General features: G+C 36.3%; 1 protein-coding gene and 1 long non-coding RNA gene across 3 annotated transcripts; one reads left to right on the forward strand and one right to left on the reverse strand.

Annotated features, from left to right (window-relative positions):
• The first annotated feature begins 3590 nt into the window (after window positions 1-3590).
• Window positions 3591-6049, forward strand: LOC114545843 (TRAF-interacting protein with FHA domain-containing protein A-like). Of its 2 annotated transcripts, none has more exons than XM_028564396.1 (2): window positions 3591-3609; window positions 5115-6049. In XM_028564396.1, exon 2 carries the CDS (start codon window positions 5205-5207, stop codon window positions 5802-5804), a length of 600 nt encoding a protein of 199 aa, XP_028420197.1. In that variant the 5' UTR covers window positions 3591-3609; window positions 5115-5204; the 3' UTR covers window positions 5805-6049. The 2 variants fall into 2 exon arrangements, with proteins under 2 accessions (XP_028420197.1, XP_028420196.1); XM_028564395.1 differs by lacking the exon at window positions 3591-3609 and adding an exon at window positions 4851-4976.
• A 1361-nt stretch (window positions 6050-7410) lies between these two features.
• On the reverse strand, window positions 7411-8427 carry LOC114545858 (uncharacterized). Its single transcript, XR_003690943.1, has 2 exons — window positions 8046-8427; window positions 7411-7959 (listed from the first exon to the last, which is right to left on the reverse strand). It is a non-coding gene; the product is annotated as an uncharacterized LOC114545858 (long non-coding RNA).
• Window positions 8428-13723: the final 5296 nt, after the last annotated feature.

Consider the following 13723-nt stretch of genomic DNA (forward strand, 5'->3'; position numbering starts at 1 on the left):
TGTTCACATGCACAGAAATATTTGCAGACACACACACACACATGCTGTCATTTTTATTTATTTTTTTTCACCAAACAAGTCAGTGCAACATATGCACAGCAAAAAAATATGCTCACAAAAAACAATAAACTGAAAAAGAAAATTTGCAGAAAAAATATATAGAAAACAAGAGGCATCATAGTGCTTACTTCCTGATTTAAGTGGTAACAATTACTGTAACCACTGAGGTGTTTTGGCCAGGTGGCACATATACAGTATATTGGCCAATTAGCTCATGTAGTGTTATTTAGAATGGCAGTGTTTTGAAATGGCAACAAAAATTGACTTTATGTCAGATTGTTGTGTCTTATGCAGTGTTCTGTGCATCTAAAAAGTGCCATTTTGAATTGCAAAATGTGTGTAGGCCTAAAGCAGAAAATGTGTTTAGACTTTTGGAGACTTGAGAAGAGGTTTTGCTCTCTGTGTGTCAGTTTAAATAATTGTGCTCTGCATGTCATTTTAGTGGGTTAGCAACTGAAAAAAAAGCGAGACTAATCCTGAGGTGCCTCGGGTCAACTCTCCAACTGTTTGTTTGCTGTTGACAGGAGTTGTGATGACTTTACTTCTCTTCCCAGTAGTTCCAGTTTGGAGCCCCAATCCAGTGTTTTTGAACCATTCTTCTTACCTTTTTTTTCATCAATTCAATTATCAATTACAATCAACTACAATAAAAGCCACATAGGTTACATACAATACACAATAATGTCTGAGAGCAAAAACAAACAAAATACACATCACATTAAATATACTGTACATACATAAAGAACCTATATACACAGAAATCTGACTCCTAATCAGATAATAAATAAATAATAAGTAAATGTAGAAAAGTAAGTAAATTAGGGATGAAAAACCAAATTATATTGTAAAAATATACAATTATAACAGGATACACAACCACACTGTAAATGTGTAACTTCATTTCACATCAATATTGAATAAAAGATATAATAACCGATATAGTGTTAAGGAAGCTCATCAAATACAGTCTATAAATGTATTGCTTTTTTATTATTATTTATCAAATGTGATTTAAGAAGTGACTTAAATTCCCCTTAAAAAAAGAGGGAATGAAGGTTGAGAACCTAAGGATTTTTGCTTATGGATGAGGTCCCTAGTAAAATAAAAAAAGTGAACCACATAAATTTGAGACGTATCCTTCCTATTGTCAAAATATCCACATTGAAAGAAAAGATCCATATATTGAGATATAATACAGAATTTACTGGATAGATTTTGTGTACAATTTTGAAATGAATTTCTTTTACTTTGTTAGAAATACAAAATGTATGAGGTAAAAAAAGCCATGTTTGTTTCTATTTGATATCTTCCCAATGTGAATTCCAATAAGACGTTCCTCTTGGAATCATTTTGCTTTTACTTTGCAAAATTTGACGTATACATGTATTATTACCTCTGCTGACTGTCTCGCCATCACAGCTCTGTAACTAGTCATGGATGTTCGTCTTATGGGTAAATATCATATTCATTGCAGAAAGTGGTGATGTTTGAAGCCTTCCTTTGTTTATTGTTTTTTCATGGAGTAAAAATGTGTAGTGACATATCTAGGAAAATACTGTTTAGATTAATCTCCCCTTGTGTGCCATGCTCTAAATGTTCATTTTATTTTCTCTAGCCATTTTGCTTTTGACTTTATTTTATATAAATATTTATTTATTTTTTTTGACGTATTTTTAAGTAGTTACCCCTTTTTCTTTTTCTTTTTTTGCTTAGGTAGTTCTTTCTTGTATCCACGCATGTACTATTTCTTTCCCCCCACGACAAGTTTTTTTTTTGTTTTTTTGTCACAAAAACTAATCATGGATGTATGCACGCACACTCCGTTCATGAACGTGACGTAGGAGGTTGATATCGAAACAATATAAAGATATGACAGGGGAGTCGAACATTCAGCCGCTGCGTCGTGGAGCAAACCTCTATATATGGGGCACACTTTACCAGGTGAGCTACCCAGGCGCCCTAATTTTATTTTATACATAATAATAATCCTACATTACAATATATAACAGGGCAATTGCATAAGAAAATATTTTGATCCTTGTGATTACACTGTTCATAAGTGACATTTTGGATGTAGAACTTTAACTCGTAGGCATTGGTGGAAGAAGTATTCACATCTTTCACTTAAGTAAAAGTAGCAATACTACAGTGTATACATACTTAAGTAAAAGTCCTGCATTCAAACTCTGAAGTACAAAAGTACTAGCATCAAAATATACTTACAAAAATTAACTATTTGATTAGCTTTCTTTTAATTATTTTGCATAGCGTAATGCATAAAACAATTAGAATAATTGATTTTATATTTATATTGTATACTTAAGATTCATATTTTTGTGTTATTGATCTAAATCTGCAAAGTAACTAGTAACTTTAGCTGTTAAATAAATGCATTGGAGTAAAAAGTACAATGCTTCCCTCCAAAAGGTAGTGGAGTAGAAGTAGAAACTAGTGGCGACTTTATCTCAAGCAAATCTGGACAAACCTGTTTCCAAAGATTAAGATCAGTGGTGTAGTCTAATGTATTGCAGTGGGTATACTGTATTTTTTTTAAAAACATATCAGAGATACTATCCGCGTACCACTAGAGGGAGAACGCGGACCACCAGTGGTACTTGTACCACAGCTTGAGAACCAGTGGGAGCCTTACGTCATGGTGTTTTGACCTGGCTTGCCAGAAATCCCCTTCCATTTTTGTAAAACAGAACAAGAGTCGTTAACCCATCTTTTTTATGGCTGTTCATTCTGTATTGCATTTTGGAAAAGCTTTGAAGATTATATGGTATCTAAAACAAAACATACAATTACACTTGAAGGGAAATTACCTATTTTGAATGTAAAGAATAACATTGTGAATCTCTTTATTTTATTAGGTAAGTTCCATATCCACAAGGCAACATTTTCCAGTTCAACACCGTGCTTCAAACTATTCCAAGTTGAATTTGTACATGTACTTTGAGTCTCTTAAGTTGGTATCCAATAAGAAAGCTATATTAATATCTGATATCTACTCAAATGTCTTTGTTTAAGTGCTCCTGATGTCTTGAATTTTAACATTCTTGAAAGTCTGTCCCTTTTTGTTTCCTTTATTTTCCTCTGTTTAGACTATTACTTTTTTTTTACTCTCATATATTATTTATATATATTTCTGTATCCTATTTGTTTACGTACTGCAATGATTGAATTTCTGTTAATTGTCTTTTGAAATAAAGTTATATATATATATATAAAGAAAGAAATCCCCTACCATTACATTCAAGTCTGGTAATAACCATGTCTCGTACTTTTCACTGCTTAACCCATGTAGTTACAGTCTGCCACTAAAGGGATGCAAGTTAGCAACTATTCTCGTAACCCACCGTCCTGGGTTAATGTGTAACACTTTAACTTTATAGCAGGGCTTAGTTTAAAGTATAATACAGCTCTTTGTCTCTACATACATAAACATGCTGTTGATAAATAGGCTACTGTTTAATCGGCCATACATTTTGACAACTATTTCAGGGGAACTTGACAGTCATCTATTCTCATCTTAATCTTTGGAAACAGGTTTGTCCACATTTGCTTATGAGATGAAGTCGCTTCATTTTTCAGTGCACGAGCTCACCTTACCGTGATAACCCGAGGTAGGAAAAAACTACAACAATGCAAAATCCCTACGCCTCTCTTGGCATCAAATTCTCGGAAAGTTGGGCACTTTCTGTTTCACTATGTGGTGGAAGACATATTAACTAGTCTACTTATAGCAAGTAGGCCTTAAACTACAAGAACTTAAGTATTTAAGTAGCCTACAATCAAAGAATTTCTAATAACCGTAGGCGGCTTTGGTAGCCTACAATCTTCAGTGTTTCCATTAGCCTATGCCATAGTTTCTAGCCTACTTCTACTCCTCTACCTTTCGGAGGGAAATATTGTACTTTTTACTGCACTACATTTATTTAACCGCTAAAGTTACTAGTTACTTAGCAGGTTTAGATTGTGTCTTGTTATGGTGGGTAGGTATATGCTGCTGGGTCTGGGCATAAAGGCTCTGGGTCAGGAATGTGAAACCATGCAGAGGGAGTGACTTCCTTTCTGTTTCAAGTTGCATCAGCAGGGACTTTTCGGTGCTCTGCTGCTACGTTCAGGCGCTCGTTTTTAAAATGGTATGTTAGAGAACAGCAATCCATTTGATTAGAGAACTAAAAAACAAATAAACATAGGTAGGCTACAATACAAAACCAGCTACAAGAACGTAAGAAAATGAAATATGCCTGTTACAGTTTTCCCAGAAGCAGTCTGAACCCCAATATCAGCTTAGAATGATACAAAACCGAAAAATCTGCAAATAATCATATTTTTAGGAGCATGAAACGGAATGAATTGTTGCCATTTAGCTTGATAAAAGACGAGTCATTTAAGCAAAACTGTTGGATAGCTAGCCAGGTAACAGTGTCAGCACTAATGTGGAGCCAATGACATGGCGTTTGGGCTTTTTGCATTACATTTTTTGAAATTATTCTTCGTCAAAAAATACGTGTAGGCTAAATTTTGCTTGTGGTCCACTGAACTTATTGTGTGTTAGTAGCACATTCCGTTGCTAGACTGACAAATTGGCTACTAACATTCTTATTTCCATCCCCAGTTGTTGGACAGTTCACTTCCATGTTCACCTCATGTAAACAAAATGAAATTGAAAAACAGACCTTTCCTTTCACCACTGCTTAAACTCATCCACAATTTCCAGCCATGCTTTTTTTCTCTCTCTCCCTCCCGAATTGGTACTTGAAAGCAGCATTGCACTGGGTCTTGGAGGAGTGACGAAACTTACTTAGTCAGCTGTTGCTTCTAGTAGCCTACTCTACATTTGATCTAGCTTTTCTGTGGACGGAGTATCTATCTAGTTCTCCAAAAAAAAAATAAACTTCAACATTCAGGTAACGTTTAAGGCAGAGACATCTAACAGCAACAGCACAAATGAATGTATTACTTTACTTAGCTACTTACGTCTTGGCTGGTAAACCACCTGACCTCACTGGACTCCTAATAAGTTTGTTTGTCTTCTTTCCCAACAGCCTTTCATCACTGGAAGTCAATAGATTGATCTAGTTCTAGATGCTGATTTCATCAGGAGCTTTTATTTAGAATTATTTTATTTTTTCCTCATGATGAATGTCTCCCAGACAATGGAGACGGAAGAGGATCTCCTGACCCGTCTCAACGTCCAACTGTACCACCCTCAGCAGAGTTGTAAGGGCCTTTTCGGGCTGCTTCCTCTGGGGAACAAGAGCAAACACTCGGCAGACGAGCCTCTCCGGCTGGGACGCGACGCCCAGGGCTGCACCTTCGCCCTGCTCGACGCCCGGGTGTCCCGCAAGCAGCTGGCCCTCCACGCCTACCGCACCCCCGAGAGCCCGGACTTGCTGTTCGACATCCAGAACCTGAGCCAGAGGGGACGGCTGTTGGTGAACAGCTCGGCGCTGGGCTTCCTGGAGAGGATGGATATCCCGGACAAGGCCCTGGTCCGGTTCGGAGAGTATGAGATGCTGATCATCCGTGAGTCCGGCGAGGCCAAGGGCAGCTTCGAGGTGGAGTTTGAGGTGCTGGCAGTGCCTCCGTCCAGAGAGACGTGCATGTACGAGCCTAGTAGGAGCCCCGTCATGGAAACAGGCTCCTCACGTGTGATGAACGGTCTTCCAGGTGAACTCAGAGTAGGCCTCCTCGGCCCCCTTGAGACCGATGAGACTCTCATGTTTAATTCCTGATGTGACTTTTAACTTTGTTATTGACTTACACTCGAGTTGAAGCAGGCTAGGACTGGATCCCTCCTTGTAATGTGAAATCATAGTATTATTATTTAGGTATTATTTTTGCACCCCGTTACTCTATTACTCCACGTATAAGTTAAAGACCTGTGATGCTACATTGTAATAACAGCTACTTTTTAAGTGTAATACAGCTATTTGTTTCTATATTTTCAACTTTATTAAATTATCTTTTTGTGAACATACTGTTGTTGAATACTGTTTTTTTTTTTATCAGCCATATATTTTGATAACTATTTCAGGGAAACTCTAGTTAATCATCTATTACTTTGATATGCCCCCACCCCGAGAGAGAGAGAGAGATAGAGATAGATAGATAGATAACAGTATACCCACTGCAATACATGATTAGACTACACCACTGATCTTAATCTTAGGAAACAGGTTTGTCCAGATTTGCTGTGGGCGAGTTCAGTTTACCGTGATAACCCCCCCGAGGTAGAAAAAAGAAAACAATGCAAAATGTATACGCCTCTCTTGGCATCAAATTCTCGGAAAGTTGGGCACTTTCTGTTCCACCCTGTAGTGGAAGATTTATTAAGTAGTCTACTTACAGCAAGTAGGCCTTAAACTACAAGAACTTAAGTTCAATTTTGTTCACTTACGAACAGTGTAATTACAAGGATCAGCAGACAAATATCTTTCTTATGCATTTGCCCTGTTATATTATTGTAGAACAAATAAGGTAGGATTATTATTATGAAAAAACTAAAAATTAGGGCGCCTGGGGAGGCGGAGTGTCACTCCGCCTCTCTCTCCCCTGTCATGTCTCCAGCTGTCCTCTATAAATAAAGGCCTAAAATGCCCCCAAAAATAAATGAAATTAAAATGTGCAATGTTTCAATCTGAAATGTAATGGAATAAAGTTGCATAAAATGTAAACACTAAAAGAAGCCTAACATTCCTACTTAAAAATATGTACTTATTTACATTCCACGCACCCATATAATAGAGGTTTACTCCTCCACCTTCATGTCTCCATCTGTCCTGCGAAAATAAAGGCCTTAAATGCCCCCAAAAATAATATAAAAAAGGTAGTGTGTCTTTGTATAGTGCATAGTAAGATATTTTGAATAAGACAAGACAGAGTTTGAGAAAAATGTGTTTAAGTTTAAACTTTTCATTCTGAAACAAAATACAAAATTCTATATCCATATTTAAAAAAAAAAAAAAAAAAAAAAACTCATTACAAATACATTTTTATCAAAAACTGCTACAAACATCTGTTTGCAAGTAGGCTATATTGTATAAAATAGTTTTAGGTTCAGAAAATAGTTCAGAGGCATGAATATTATTGGTAAAACAAAAAGAAAGTAGTAGTTTTGAGTAAACTGACAACCCCTGACTAAGTGGCACATTTTCTGGACATCTCAAGTTATATTCAATGCATAACAATAACAGCATAGAACTGAACTAAACTGTTGAATTAACCCAAATAGCGAGCTCAATAACTGCAGGATGTTTGTGTAAAACGAGCGATTTCAATGAAATCTGAGCAATTATTTCTTGGGACTATTGCATCAGAGATTAGTTTTCCTGTCATTTTAAGGAACTTGCGATACAATTCTGTCTGCATTATGTATATTTGTTTTAACAATCATAAACTTAACAGGGTTCTTTTTTTTTTTTTTTTTTTTAAGATAAATTCTGCATTTTCTTCTCCCTGACACTTGGCCATGGTTTTATTAGCTCTTTGTTTTAACTGCGTACTTCTCTAATGCACAGCGAGCCTGTTTAGCAGAGAGGGAAGGCTCAGTGAATATCAATTCTGGTCCTGTTTATACCTAAAATAATAATAAAAAATAATAAAGACTTCATTTAGTTTTCTTTACAGGAATTAAATGCTGAGATAAAAGCCACCTATATATATATATATATATATATATATATATTTTTTTTTAAAAGGTTGTCTTACACCCCTTAAAATCAGCTGTGGCAACCCGGGACCCCCCGCCCACCCCCAGGTTGGAGAGCAGTAGGTTAGAGGACCCCTGTGGGTGGGCTTTGTCACTGCTTGAGATGGATCGAGCGCGCGACAGTGCAGGTTGTTCCGAGGACTGGACAGTCCCCTCTAGTTCACCAGTCAATCCACCTCCTGTGGAAACAGAAGACACTTCACTCAAAGCTCACAAAAATAGATCAGTCAGTTATGGACTTCATAGTGAACTCACACTGCTTTACCTTTTAACTACAGGGCCATCTGATCCCAGCTCGTGTTGTTCAGAGACCATTAACTCCTTCGAATTCATTTTAAGACCCATTACAGCTGGCAGAGCAGAGACACGCCTGGAGCCGAAGAGACAGGGTCAGCATCCCACTCATCACAACACTATCATATCTTCATTACCTCATATCTAGGAGAATGGATTGTTCCTTTGAGCTCACTTTAACTTTTTGGCAAGATGCACAACTGGAGTGCATTAAATAAAAATGTCAAGGCTTCCAACAACTTTAAAGACTCCCTAATGTATGGGCACACTGCAGTGTGAATGAATGAACACAAGAGGGAGACATGAGACCATTACTTGCATGAGTTAAGTGTTGTGCAGTAAAAGTTGAAAGGAGGCCTGGTGTGCCATGAAGCTTGTAGAGGTGCAGGTTCTTAATGGCTTTGGTGGCGTCCTTGCGGTCATCCATGTGGACAAAGGCGTAGTTCTTGATGATGGCACATTCTGTGACAGTGCCGTACTCCGTGAAGAGTGCCTTGATCTCCTCCTGGTCTGCTTCTCGGGGGAGATTTCCCACAAAAATCTTCACCATTGTTAAAGATCTGTTTCAGCGCAAACGAGAGAAAAGGGAATGAGTATGACATAAGATCGGACAAACCCCCATATTAAATAGAACATTGTTTTTTTGACAATTTTGGGGTTTTATTCGACAGGACAGCTGAAGACATGAAAATGACATGGAGCAAAGGGCCGCAGGTCGGAGTCGAACCTGGCCCGCTGCGTCGAGGAGTAAACCTCTATATATGGGCGCCCTCTCTACCAACTGAGCTATCTGGGTGCCCAACATTGTTCTTTCTTAATCATTTGGTGTTATACTATAGATAAGAACTATGCCTAAATCATTTTCTATGGTACTATCTGGTCTCAGTTGTGAATTAAATGGGCCCGTGCATTGCAAAATGGCTGACGTCAGTTTAAAGAACGCAGCGAGTCTACTAGCTAGCTAGTTAGCTAGCTAACCTTAATTTACTCTTTTTTAACACTAGTTATCTTCACGTTACTTATTTCAATATTAAAACGTTTCTATGAATTAATTTGTTGCTTGACGCGCTGCAGAGCATTATCTACATTTAAACAATTCCTGGTCTTGGTTTTGCAAATGTTGCTAGTGCTAGCTAGCTTTTAGCTACGGTTAGCTTCGGCCACGCCATTACACAAAGCACCGCTGTCGATATTACTAAAATCGTAAAGCGGCGAGCTGGCTAACAAACAGTCAAAAGTTAGTAAATATTTCACGAGTATTAAATGCTGATGAATTGTAAATATCAAGACACAAGCATGTACATTTTGGTTACCTTTTTTTTGTTTTACCGGACGGCCCCTACAAAGAATTCAAATCCTTCTCGAGAGCTGTTCTTTAGCCGAATGGCGGATGCCGACTTCCGTTTGATTTTTCCCCCTCCCTGCCTTTTCTTCTTCTGTCTGTCCCCCACCCCCGGATCACAGCCACACCGCCACCCACTGTCCGGGAGGGTACATGGCTTCGTGGTTATTTGGATAATGTCATTTCATTTAACTCTCCTGTTGTCTGCGGTTCAAATTCACCCATTTTCAAAAAGTTTCTACATCAGAAATTTGGGTTTTAATTTAACCAAATTATCCAAAAAATATAATGTGGATGGTTCCATGCAACGCTCTTCACAAGGAAAATAAATGTTCCGTTCACTACTAGTATTGAATTTGGGTGATTTATTTTATTTGACAGTATTTGAAGAAAATAATTGATGAAGAAAAATGACGAAAATATCGGGAAAAAAGGTTCAAAAAGTGAGAAAAAACAGTCGCAGAAAAAAACATCAGAATAAGTGGCAAAAGACTTGGGGGGACAGAAAAATAAACGTTTTCATTTAAAATTTTGACCCAGAAAAACGTGCATGGTGGACGGGAAGACAACACAAGGGTTAAACGTTTACCGTATCCGCTTTTTCGTTCTGTTTTCTACGGTTATAAACGTATTTATTTACAAGTTATAGGCCTACAGCTCATGCAGAAAGTAGGTTTCTTCCTACAAACATTATGTATTGTTGTCAGCCACAGGCACGCTACTTCCTCCGTCCAGCTCCAACTGAATCCAAATTAGGCGAGTCACTATTAGGCTACAGTTTTTCTTCCAATTTCTAAAACACAATTTTGCAAACTAGGCTGCTTTTATCAAAATACTTAACACAATTCACAAAACCACACACCCAAACTGCAAAATACCTCATATATCCTGCAAAATGAAGCACTGCAACCAAAACTATATATAACATTATCAAAAATCTAACTTTTTTGCACCATATGGCACACACTCATATTACCAGCTTGTTGTCTAACCAAATGTTGGGCATTATCAAAAGCATTCTCATCTTTAGTATGCTTTTGCCATAGTACTAAAATAGTTCAAATTGTAGAAATTCTACCAGATTGTTCACATGCACAGAAATATTTGCAGACATACACACACACATGCTGTCATTTTTATTTATTTTTTTTTCACCAAACAAGTCAGTGCAACATATGCACAGCAAAAAAAATATGCTCACAAAAACAATAAACTGAAAAAGAAAATTTGCAGAAAAAAATATATAGAAAACAAGAGGCATCATAGTGCTTACTTCCTGATTTAAGTGGTAACAATTACTGTAACCACTGAGGTGTTTTGGCCAGGTGGCACATATACAGTATATTGGCCAATTAGCTCATGTAGTGTTATTTAGAATGGCAGTGTTTTGAAATGGCAACAAAAATTGACTTTATGTCAGATTGTTGTGTCTTATGCAGTGTTCTGTGCATCTAAAAAGTGCCATTTTGAATTGCAAAATGTGTGTAGGCCTAAAGCAGAAAATGTGTTTAGACTTTTGGAGACTTGAGAAGAGGTTTTGCTCTCTGTGTGTCAGTTTAAATAATTGTGCTCTGCATGTCATTTTAGTGGGTTAGCAACTGAAAAAAAAGCGAGACTAATCCTGAGGTGCCTCGGGTCAACTCTCCAACTGTTTGTTTGCTGTTGACAGGAGTTGTGATGACTTTACTTCTCTTCCCAGTAGTTCCAGTTTGGAGCCCCAATCCAGTGTTTTTGAACCATTCTTCTTACCTTTTTTTTCATCAATTCAATTATCAATTACAATCAACTACAATAAAAGCCACATAGGTTACATACAATACACAATAATGTCTGAGAGCAAAAACAAACAAAATACACATCACATTAAATATACTGTACATACATAAAGAACCTATATACACAGAAATCTGACTCCTAATCAGATAATAAATAAATAATAAGTAAATGTAGAAAAGTAAGTAAATTAGGGATGAAAAACCAAATTATATTGTAAAATATACAATTATAACAGGATACACAACCACACTGTAAATGTGTAACTTCATTTCACATCAATATTGAATAAAAGATATAATAACCGATATAGTGTTAAGGAAGCTCATCAAATACAGTCTATAAATGTATTGCTTTTTTATTATTATTTATCAAATGTGATTTAAGAAGTGACTTAAATTCCCTTAAAAAAAGGGAATGAAGGTTGAGAACCTAAGGATTTTTGCTTATGGATGAGGTCCCTAGTAAAATAAAAAAAGTGAACCACATAAATTTGAGACGTATCCTTCCTATTGTCAAAATATCCACATTGAAAGAAAAGATCCATATATTGAGATATAATACAGAATTTACTGGATAGATTTTGTGTACAATTTTGAAATGAATTTCTTTTACTTTGTTAGAAATACAAAATGTATGAGGTAAAAAAAGCCATGTTTGTTTCTATTTGATATCTTCCCAATGTGAATTCCAATAAGACGTTCCTCTTGGAATCATTTTGCTTTTACTTTGCAAAATTTGACGTATACATGTATTATTACCTCTGCTGACTGTCTCGCCATCACAGCTCTGTAACTAGTCATGGATGTTCGTCTTATGGGTAAATATCATATTCATTGCAGAAAGTGGTGATGTTTGAAGCCTTCCTTTGTTTATTGTTTTTTCATGGAGTAAAAATGTGTAGTGACATATCTAGGAAAATACTGTTTAGATTAATCTCCCCTTGTGTGCCATGCTCTAAATGTTCATTTTATTTTCTCTAGCCATTTTGCTTTTGACTTTATTTTATATAAATATTTATTTATTTTTTTTGACGTATTTTTAAGTAGTTACCCCTTTTTCTTTTTCTTTTTTTGCTTAGGTAGTTCTTTCTTGTATCCACGCATGTACTATTCTCTTTCCCCTACGACAAGTTTTTTTTTGTTTTTTTGTCACAAAAACTAATCATGGATGTATGCACGCACACTCCGTTCATGAACGTGACGTAGGAGGTTGATATCGAAACAATATAAAGATATGACAGGGGAGTCGAACATTCAGCCGCTGCGTCGAGGAGCAAACCTCTATATATGGGCGCACACTTTACCAGGTGAGCTACCCAGGCGCCCTAATTTTATTTTATACATAATAATAATCCTACATTACAATATATAACAGGGCAATTGCATAAGAAAATATTTTGATCCTTGTGATTACACTGTTCATAAGTGACATTTTGGATGTAGAACTTTAACTCGTAGGCATTGGTGGAAGAAGTATTCACATCTTTCACTTAAGTAAAAGTAGCAATACTACAGTGTATACATACTTAAGTAAAAGTCCTGCATTCAAACTCTGAAGTACAAAAGTACTAGCATCAAAATATACTTACAAAAATTAACTATTTGATTAGCTTTCTTTTAATTATTTTGCATAGCGTAATGCATAAAACAATTAGAATAATTGATTTTATATTTATATTGTATACTTAAGATTCATATTTTTGTGTTATTGATCTAAATCTGCAAAGTAACTAGTAACTTTAGCTGTTAAATAAATGCATTGGGTAAAAAAGTACAATGCTTCCCTCCAAAAGGTAGTGGAGTAGAAGTAGAAACTAGTGGCGACTTTATCTCAAGCAAATCTGGACAAACCTGTTTCCAAAGATTAAGATCAGTGGTGTAGTCTAATGTATTGCAGTGGGTATACTGTATTTTTTTTAAAAACATATCAGAGATACTATCCGCGTACCACTAGAGGGAGAACGCGGACCACCAGTGGTACTTGTACCACAGCTTGAGAACCAGTGGGAGCCTTACGTCATGGTGTTTTGACCTGGCTTGCCAGAAATCCCCTTCCATTTTTGTAAAACAGAACAAGAGTCGTTAACCCATCTTTTTTATGGCTGTTCATTCTGTATTGCATTTTGGAAAAGCTTTGAAGATTATATGGTATCTAAAACAAAACATACAATTACACTTGAAGGGAAATTACCTATTTTGAATGTAAAGAATAACATTGTGAATCTCTTTATTTTATTAGGTAAGTTCCATATCCACAAGGCAACATTTTCCAGTTCAACACCGTGCTTCAAACTATTCAAGTTGAATTTGTACATGTACTTTGAGTCTCTTAAGTTGGTATCCAATAAGAAAGCTATATTAATATCTGATATCTACTCAAATGTCTTTGTTTAAGTGCTCCTGATGTCTTGAATTTTAACATTCTTGAAAGTCTGTCCCTTTTTGTTTCCTTTATTTTCCTCTGTTTAGACTATTACTTTTTTTTTACTCTCATATATTATTTATATATATTTCTGTATCCTATTTGTTTAC

This window comes from Perca flavescens, chromosome 19, assembly GCF_004354835.1.
Source record: "Perca flavescens isolate YP-PL-M2 chromosome 19, PFLA_1.0, whole genome shotgun sequence".
NCBI lineage: Eukaryota > Metazoa > Chordata > Actinopteri > Perciformes > Percidae > Perca > Perca flavescens.